Source organism: Artemia franciscana, chromosome 10, assembly GCF_032884065.1.
Source record: "Artemia franciscana chromosome 10, ASM3288406v1, whole genome shotgun sequence".
NCBI classification, from domain to species: Eukaryota; Metazoa; Arthropoda; class Branchiopoda; order Anostraca; family Artemiidae; genus Artemia; species Artemia franciscana.
Window position 1 is genome coordinate 32,228,344 of NC_088872.1, and position 10,625 is coordinate 32,238,968.

Here is a 10,625-nt window from a genome sequence, read left to right on the forward strand (position 1 = left end):
AGTAAGATACTACTTCAAACATCTCTATAAGAATCCTTTTGTGTGCATCGTTCCTATTTCTAATTTCATTTCCCCAATACTTTTTTAGCCAAAATCACCTTTTCCTTATCTTTTTTTTTACTTTATGATGATTTGGTTACTTCGCAACCTTGAAGCGAAAGACTCGCTAAATTTCACAATTCACAATTGCACATTTTCAGTTTTAACAAGTAAGCAACCTTAACAACACAAAATACATAATGACTATAGCATACTTTAATCGATTATAGACTAGAACTTCGGCAATTTCTCGGCCAAGCTTAGAGTACTGGGTTTCAGCAAACAAAAGAACCTTGGCGTCCAATCGAAGACGACCTGGAGACACATGGTCATTAGGTACATGTCGTTGGTCACTTTGGATTCGACGTCCTGAGGCAGATAACGATGGACATATTATCAGTGGCTTTGGCGGTGGAAGTCTCCTAAAAAAGGGCAAATAAAGTGAGTGTATTTATAAAGCGTTACTATAAACCAGCATTACTTACTAGAATAGAGGCACATAGAGAGTGGGAGTCCCCTGACGTTGGTTCCAGAGCCCCCCCCTCCCCTGCGGAAAAATTATGGCCAAAAAGGCATTTTCCAGTGTCTTGACTGCAGGAAAAAACAAGTTTAGTGTGGATTGTAATTGCAACCTACCATTGCCGACAATAACTTTTTCATATTTGTCAAAGGAATCTCCCATAGAAATTTTGACCCAAACGTATTTTAGCACCCAGCCAAGAAAGAACTTCCACATACTTTTTCAGACAAGATTAATTTCGTAGCCCTGTATACTACCAAGCTCAGCTAGATAATCACAAGATGTGTTTTTTTTTCTGGTTTAAAAGGAAGTCAACAGCTTATTATTATTGCCACTGTTATATTGAGTAGTTATATCTAAGAAATCACTACACGTCTCCTTGATTATTGTTACAGCATAAAACACAGTTTATGCCAACTTTTTTTCTTAAATCTACTAAGTTCCAACTATCATAGCACAAAACTCGAATTTTCAGTTTGATGTTTTTTCTATTGTAGTGAGCAGACGGGCAAGCCCAAAGAGCTAAATGAAATATAAATAAAATGACGGGTCAGATCCACTAAATTCACGGAAAATTAAAAGCGCAAAAAACGGTCAAACGGGACTCGTTTTCCATGTCAAGATATCAATAGTCTGGTCTCTATTGTTTCTCGGAATAAATGGAAGCAATGTGATTTCGCCGTATTTGTTTTGAATGACTGTAATTTTAGGTCAAAACTATTGTCAGCGCACTGAAAGCTCCGAAGGTTTATTTTATTTAAGTTATTTTCTGTTTAGAAAGAGAGTATGTTATTAATTTGAGTGAAAAAAGATATAATGAGACTTAAGTAAACATAGGTAAATAGGCAAGATATAAATAATACCAATTCCTCCATTAATACGAGCAGGCCCATATAAGATTAGTTCTTTGGTTTGCTGCGTCATGGTAATTTAGCCGAGAAACCATAACTTATATGATTCAGTTTGCTATTTGTGTCAGGTAGATGGTTATAGCATGGATAAGATATATCGCTTGTTTATTATTTAACATACCTTATTTTATGCCATAGTATTTGCAACACACAAATCTGCATGTAAAAACGGTATTTTCAAATCTATGATGTCTTCATATCCACCGATCAGTGTGTTCTTTTGTGCCCAACTCACCACCTCCTCCTTTGGGACACTGACTTCTTTAGCTTAGATAAATTTTGGGGGGCTTTCAATTTTCATGCCTGAACTCCTTCCCTTCTTTTAAGATCTGGGGGGTTTCTTGAAAGACAGGTCATAGCTTTGGACAAACGTTCAAATTTGAGGCCAAATTGTTTCCACACTGCGTCCCCTTTTCACAAAATTTATTATATTTACAGCCTTACAACCTGGAAATGAGCTAATGCTGAGAGCTTTCAGCAGCATTTCTCTCAGCAGCAAGAAGACACTAAAATATCTATACAATGTGGAGTATCTGTATTTAAAGTTAAATATAAACAAAGGTAATGATAACACTTGCCTACTCCTCCTGGTCAGATTATTAGCAGAACCCATGGTGCCCCCCTCCACCATTCATGCCATTAAGCATGACAATGTTATCTCTTACGTTCCACAAAAAACCTGCAATAAGAGGGACACTATGACCCAACAACAACCATATTACAGGCTTAACCCCAAAAAATCTCCTTCCATATTTATCTAAAGACTCGTGGAGAAATAGAAAATCATGGCAGAAAAATGCACTTTCTGAGGCTTCAGGCACCCACCCCCACAAAAACATCCACTGGCACTCCTTCATAATAGCAGATGCGCAATTACACATCATTGCACATAACTTTATCAATCCTCTAATGAATCAACTTAGTTATCTGAAGCTTTAAAATAAACGTCAACCACTTCTTTCGTATGGATTCTGAGCATTTTTAGACAGCGCATCTGCCACCGGCGGCATTACTGACTCTGGAACCTGGGAAGCTCAATAATAATTTTTCGGCAATTTTTAAATCGACTGCCTATTTTGAATTTTTCAACCGATAGTTTTTTTTCTCCCTTTTTGGGAACAGAATTGTTATTTTGTGCCGCAAAATGTTGGATATACCTACTTCGCTGGTGCAAAATCTTTGTTGCTACTTAAACAGGGCTCTAGAACTTTTTGTTTCTGTTCGAATGAGTCTTCCGACTTTCTCAGACCATTGGTTCGATTCAATCACCCCTGGAAAAACAAAACAAAGAAAAACAAATAAAAACGACCCCAGCACCGTTCTTTTCGGGAAAGTGCTAAATTTCATATTATTGCAGATATCTCATATCTCAGCAACATGGTTCTTTGATATGCTGAATTTGACAGCATGATTTTATCAAGATCAATTACTTTTTGGGGGTGTTTTGCACCTTTTAGAGAATCCCCTAGTTTTGTCAGGCTTGTACCTTTTGCCAGGTAGCCCCAAAATCTAATGGACTTTAAATATTTAGAATCATAATAAAAAATTAATTCTTTCGATGCAAGTACTTCATCGAAAATCCCTTTTTTACAGTTTCGGTTACTATTACTACGAGTCACTCCTTACTTGCAGTTTTGATCTGCGCCGCAGGTATGTCAATACTGACCGGAAACTAACCAATTACCAGTAGCTAAAATACGATTCCATGCACAGAAGTATATTACCACTCTATTGTTCTGAGTTCAATAAATAATCAGCATTTGGTAAAAAATTAAATCAACTACCCTGTTATTAGAATACTTTTCTTCGTTGGCATGGATTACGGAATTATTAACTCCAGTTGTTAAGCAAAAATGCATGGCGTAATAATTGTGAAATATTCCGTTATTGAATATTGCGCAATCCACAGTGAAGAGAAACTTCAAGAGAGAAACGAGATTATTTTTGCCTTCCAATAAATGAAAAGTAAATATCTCGGTATATAGTCTACGCTTTCTTCGTTAGTCTTTTTTTTTTAGCTTAGCGCGAGACAATAGAAAGACAAGTGACAGAATAGATCAGAAATAAATTAGATTAGAATTTGGGCTATATATTTGCACAAAAAAAGGGGGGAGTAAAGTATTTGAAGTCAAGTATTTGACAGTTTGAAGTCAAAAAACAATCTTTCCTTCATAATATGCAGAACAATTGTACCTTAACACATTTTGCATGCAGAACCACTAAACTTTACCCCCCCCCCTAATGAGCAAATCTATAGCCCAAATTTTATTCTTAAGTAACGAAGAAACTAATGAAAAAACAGGTTTGTTCTCGAGTTTTACACAGCGTAAACTTGAGCGAGTGGCGCATAATACATACGTGCAAAAATTACTTCGCCCTACGGAACTAAAAAAAAAACTCAAATAAAATTCTCAAATTCGGAAAGCGATTACCAAGTAATAATTTTTCTGACTTCAAACTGCCCAAATACTTTACCCCCCCCCCCCCATGTGCAAATATACAGCCGAAAATTTCCATCTATTCTGTCACTTGTCTTTGTCTCGTGCTAAGCTGAAAGAACCTAACAAAGAAACCGGTTTGTTCTTGAGTATTACACAGCGTAAACTTGAGTGAGTGGCGTATAATACACAAGTACCAAAATTCCTTTCCCCTACAGAAAAAACTCAAATAAAATTTTCAAATTTGGAAAGCCTTATTTTCCGCGAGGGGAGGGGATTTTCCCCCTGGGGGAGTATTTACCGGGGGTATTTTCCACTGAGGGGGGGGGGGGGTGTACTTTTGGAGGGTAAACGCCAGGGGCAGATGACCTTCCACTAAATAATTTAGCTATTCATGGGCAAGCACAGTTGGTGGTGTGGGGGAGGAGGGGCAAATCGTCCGTTTTCTGGACGATTTTTTCGTCCAGTTTTATCGAAATTATATGAGAGCTTTCTGACTGATTGGCTTAAATCGAAAATTGAAGAACTTATTGACCCAAAGCAATTTGGCAATCAACATGGCCTTTCCACTGCAAAAATTTGGAAAACCCTGATGTTTGGCTAAATCTACTTGTAATAGACCTCCAAATAGCTTTTGATCTGATTAACCACAATGTTTTAGTTGAAAAACTCCAAAAAAAATTCATGTTAACCCAAACCTTGTTAGAATATTAGAGTCTTTCCTTTCCAGTAGAACTCAATGTGTAAAGTATAAAATTTTCTATTTAGATCTCCTTCCAGTTTACTGTGGTGTGCCCCAGGGTACCCTCCTTGACCCACTTATGTTCATGATAAATGGACTTGCTACTGAATGCCCTGACTGCTGGAAATTTTTCGACGACATGTTCATACTGGGAAAATTTGAAGAGCTCAGCTATGGAAATCATGGATGATATTTTCAGTGACACTGCACAGGCTGACATGACTGTGAATGCCAAAAAGTCAAATATCATGACTATCAGTTTCTTGAAGAGTACACCTTCATTCAAGCAACCAATCCCTCCAGAGATGTCCGTCCAGCAGTGCAAACTCCTCAGTATCACTATCTTGAGCTATCAATGAGTGGGTTGGTGCGCTGGATTCGGGATCCTTTGTCTGAGAGGACGCGGGTTCGAATCCCAGTGTACCCAATTCTTCAGTTTGGGACGGGGGTCATTGACGTGACCCTGTAAGCTTAGCCAGAGTCGACCCAGCCCTAAATGGGTACCTGGAGAAATCTGGGGAAGGGAAACAGGAAGGGTGTGCGAAAGCACAGGATGGCTGGCCCCCAACCCCCCATTGCACTTCCTGGCTGAAGGGCCAAGAAACGGAGATCAGTACCGCCGGGAGGGACTGTAAAGTCTAATGCCGTATCCTTTACCTTTTTTTTACCTTGAGCAATCTGAAGTGGGAGGTCCACGTTTCTAACATCAAAAAGCAAGCTAATTTGGCACTTTCTACGTTAAAATTTTTCTTCAAGTTTTTTTGTCCTGCATTCCACCATTTAAGAATTTATACAAGTTACATTCGCCCAGTTCTTGAATATTCTTGTCCGGTTTGGCATTTTTGCCTAAAAACTTCCCAATCTTATTCAATATAGTCACTCCAGAAGCAAACATTACGAATTATCTATGGTCAAGGTAAACTCCCATATCACTTTCTTCTTAAACATTTCCAGCTTACTACCCTATCAGAGAGAAGAACCCGCCTGTGTACCCGGTTTGGCAATAAAGCAAACACAAACCCCTTGTCTCCAAGATTTATTCCCCCGCCCTTTCAACCTTTAAGATCCCGACCTCAAAGACCCAACTCCCAGAAAGTCCCCATCCTTCAACCTCTCCCATCAGTACACAAGAGATACAGGAAGAGTTTCATTCCAGCTTTTGTAAAAATTATTAATCAGTGAATTTGTTGTATTGACTCAGTTTTTAGTTGATGATTGGTTGTTTTAAACTTACAAGCGTCTGTCTGACACTGTGTGTCTGTGTCTGCGTTTTTCCTTTTTTTTTATTTGACAAGTTTTGTCTGACTGTAATACCTGACGTAAAGCGCTAATTCGGCGCCACGCACTGTGAAAGTTGTTTTTAAAATAAAAGTCTCTCTCTCTCTTTGTCTCTCTCAAGTCTGCAATATATTTATCTTCAGTTGAGTGGCCACTCTACTGTTCAGTAGAGAATACACTCTATCATCTAAAGTAGATTTCTCAAAGAAAGTGTAGTCCCCTGAAATGCAAGTAAACAGAAGTGCAACCAACATTTTTTTCCAGAGAGGACAAGCTCACTTCGAAGGAGGGGGAGGATTCCAGGGTATCCATGTAAAATCGTCCTATAGCCATTATGCAATCCAAAGTCAAAAATAAATTTTCCACATTTCTACTCAGCCCTTCCTATATTGCAACATACAAAACAATAAGTTACAGTGTGATATACAGAACCAAGGAATTGAACAAAATCGGAAACTAATAAATAAGAAGAACCTAGTAAATAAAAAACGATAAAATTAAAGTTGTATTGAAATTTGTCAGGTTTGTTTAAATTATGTTTGATAAATGACTTTGATGAATAATAAGCAATCAGCAAAGGCAAAACTAAAAAAAAACAATAAGCACATAAAAAACGGAAAAATATTGAGAGTAAATCATAAAAAAGGTAGAAAACAGGAAAAATGTAGAGAAATGAACAAAGAAATATAACACAAGAAATATTTTAAGAGTAAATCATAAACAAAAGCTAGAAAACATGCATATAAATACTTACGGTTTCATTCTTAGACCAACAGTGGCAAGACTGTTAATGTAAAATGAAGAAACAACAGCAACTAAAATCAGTATTGCTACACACTTTCGGGTATTAACACGGTGAAGTAAACTATATCCAAAAAATGTCTTCAAAGTTTCTTTTGATCTCCTACATCTACACTGACTAAGTAAAGGCTCTTCAATCATTATTTAGCTTTGTGGGAATTAGTAATCGTTTTCCATCTACAATGCTTTCGTGGCTTCTTACAGCTGATCATAATATGGGACGCAAAAAGCGCCAGCTATGTTGGGAACTAAAAATAAAGAAACAAAAAGTACAACATAAACAGAACAATCATTTGAAAAGATTTGCTACATGGCTAACCCCCTGCATGGTACTTATCTGTGTTGCAATCTCTTTTGTTACTTAAAAATGTTGTGATTTGTCTTCAAATAAGCCCTCTTTCAATATTCTAAGACCGCTGGTTTGAAACAATCATCCCTGGAACAAAAACGAAAGAAATGTGACACATCGGTGCTACTCAAACAAAAATGTGATTTTTCTTACTGTTCAAGGTGAGCAACTGTAAGACTACAGTGTGGGGATTTCAACAATGGCAATTTCAAAAGTGCACTCTACCTTTTTGATCCACTTGATCAACACAAAGACTTGACTTTTCTCCAGTGATATTATTTATATTTTCTGGATATTCAAATATCAGGTTAGTTAGTTATGAATTCTATTATCTAAAACACTTTCAAAATATAAAATACATTTATAAATAAACTCTCTGAATTCACTAGGGTAAAAACCAAGTATCCAATTGAGCAAAATTATTTAAAACTACAATCTCTCACACCTTGTATGTTGGTAAATAAATGCATATGTTACACTAAAAATAACTGAATGGACTATTCACTCTTGTAAGATTAAACAAAAAAAGTTTTTTAAATGAAAGTAAGGAGCAACATTAAAACTTAAAACGAACAGAAATTACTCCGTATATGAAAGGGGCTTTTCCTCCTCAACACCCCGCTCTTTACACTAAAGTTTGACTCTTTCTCTTAACTCTACTTTTTAAAACAGTAAAAAACTTTAGCGTTAGATTCAAAATCTAACCCAAAGAGATTTTGGAAGCATGCTCCACGTCAGAAACCAGGGAGACACCCAGTTATGGAACTACTTGTGAATGGCAAAACAGTTAGTACCCCAAAAGATATAGCAGCTGTATTGAGTAGTCAATTTAAGTCAGTGTTCACGCCTCCAGACAATGCCCCATTACCAGAGGCACCAGAATATTCTATTGAGGAACCTATGCAAAAGATAACTGTGGTCGTCTCTGATGTGGAGAGTGTTGACTGAAGCTACTTAATCCTAACAAATCCATTGGTCCTGATGAAGTTCACCCATGAGTATTGAAAGGAGCTCATGCAGAATTAACCCTTCCAGTTACAAACATGTTTCTTGATGATAAGCAGATTCTGCAGGACTGGTGGAATGCTAATATTACACCTGTACACAAAAGGGGTAGCCACAACAGCGTTTCCAATTATCAACCCATTAGTCTTACATCTGTAGCTGGTAAAATCTTAGAAGTAATTGTGAATACCCACATTGTCAGACACCTGACCACCAATGAGCTGCTCAGTGATAGTCAGCATGGATAGTCAGCTAGGTTGAGACTAATTTTATTGATTTGTATGATTATATTACTGAGCATTGAGATCAAGCAATCACTATCAACTTGGTTCTATTGGATTTTACAAAAGCCTTTGATAAAGTATGTCACCATCAACTAAGGGCCAAGTTATTCATGATTGGAATACATAATGAGATCATACAGTGGGTGCTTCAGTTTCTTTCTGGGAGAAAGCAAAGGGTGAAAATATTTGGAAAAAATGGACAGGTATTCTTTTCAGAAGAAGTGGAAGTATTAAGTGGAGTACCCCAGGGAACAATCTTGGGACTAACACTATTCAACATTTACATTAATGATGTACTAACTACAGTAAAAAACAAAGTAAGTCTTTATACTGATGATGCTAAACTCATTGGACCCGTTGATACACCCAATAAGAGAGCCTCTGTGCAGAATGGCATATGGGTACTTTCCCAGTGGGCAACTTTGTGAATAAATGTCAAACAATCCACTTGGAAAGAAAAATGAGAAATGTCTTTATCATATGTTAGGGATGGATGGATCAAGACAGACTATCATCTTGTCTGAAGGAGAGAGAGACTTGGGGATCATAGCTGATAAAAAATTAAAATTCACTATGCACACACAGACAGCTGTAGCCAAAGCACTCCAAACCCTTGACATTATAAAAACAACAATTACTAGTAGGTCACCTACAATTACTAGTAGGTCACCTATGGTGGTGACTAAATTACATAAGGAATTGATCAGGCCTAATTTGGAGTTTGGGTGTGTGTGTTGCTAACCCCCTCAACAAAGGTGACCAGCAGAAGTTAGAATCTGTTCAGAGAGAGGCTATGAAAGCAATTGATGGATGCAAATACTTAAACTACTCATCCTGTCTGAAGAAACTGAAACTCCTCACTCTTGTCTACAGACATAAAAGGGATGATATTATTATGATGCATAAGCTCCTGAATTATAACTCCATTAATTAAGCCATGTCAACTTGATCAATCTGCCAGAAATAGGGGGCATAGTCAGAAAATATATCAGAAGAGAGCTGCCACTAGACTATGCATTAACTTCTTCACTAATGAAATAGTGAATTTGTAGAATTTGCTCACCAAAGAAGTGGTCACTACCCCCAGTACTGCTGCCTTTAAAAGAGCCATTGATGGAGAATGGTCATCAAAGTTATAGTGAACTGAGTGGGATGCCATTAACATGTCCAACCATTGTCATCATTAACCAGTAATTCTATAAGATTTGATCCTTGTTTTACTGGATAATTTGATTTAAGGTAATTGTTACAAAAGAGAAGTTGAGAACAACTGTATATATCAATGAATAGCTAAAAATCTAAGCTATGCAGTGATATGGTTATTATAAAAATTATTTAAGATCAAACTCTTGAAATTATTAGTTTATTTACTTACCTACAAAGGACCTCTTTTTGGAAAGACCAATTATCTTATTTTGATGTATGTATCCTTTCAGTGTTTCAGCTTTGTTTACATATTAACAGAAAGCAGTTAATTTATAGCAAACAGTATTACTGGCTTTTGTATAAAGTGAATATACTACTTGATGCCTTTTTTTATTCTCTTACTGGAAATTCAGATTTAAGCACTTTTTGACCTCTTAAAAATGACCTAAATATGGGGTATAAAAAAGGCTTAAAACATTGGTCTCAGACTTTAAAACATTGGACTCAAACTTACCATTTCATTATAAATACATGTTTTTATTGTTATATTACCCACAAGCAGTGATTTTCCACAATTAAATTGGATAAATAAATTTTATCAATGTTTTGGTTTTTTCTTCTTCCTTGACATCGAATTTTTGGTCGAAAATATGAAAGCTGGCTATTACAAATGCCAGTTATACTGTTTGCTATAGATTTAACTATATTAAATACAGCAATAGTTAGTTTACATACTTAATATATGCTATGCTTTGCCCCCATCCCCCTGATGTGCAAATATATAGCCCAAACTTGTTTCTAAACTATTACAGATTTGCAATTTCAAATATCCTATTATTTGTAAAAAACAACCAAAAACAAATGCTTTAATTGAAATTTTGGTGACAAGGAACAAGAAAACACTATAACACTGATAAAATTTATTTATCCAATTTAATTGTAGAAAATCAGTGCTTGTGGATAATATAACATTAAAAAATGGATTTATAATGAAATGGTAAGTTTGAGTCCAATGTCATAAAGTTTGAGACCAATGTTTTAAGCCTTTTTTTATACCCCATATTTAGGTCATTTTTAAGAGGTTAAAAAGTGCTTATTCTGGTAGAAGTGAT

At 36.3% G+C, this 10,625-nt stretch overlaps 1 protein-coding gene across 2 annotated transcripts in view; it reads right to left on the reverse strand.

Moving 5' to 3' along the window:
* Positions 1-10,625, reverse strand: part of LOC136032080 (bifunctional heparan sulfate N-deacetylase/N-sulfotransferase-like) — an 88,059-nt gene that overhangs the window by 75,732 nt on the left and 1,702 nt on the right. For both annotated transcript variants that reach the window (XM_065712209.1, XM_065712208.1), the window contains exons 2-3: positions 6,683-6,977; positions 255-461 (exon numbers count right to left, since the gene is read on the reverse strand). In XM_065712209.1, the coding sequence (XP_065568281.1) occupies positions 255-461; positions 6,683-6,870 (395 nt within the window). In that variant the 5' untranslated portion in view covers positions 6,871-6,977. The remainder of the gene's footprint in view (positions 1-254; positions 462-6,682; positions 6,978-10,625) is intronic.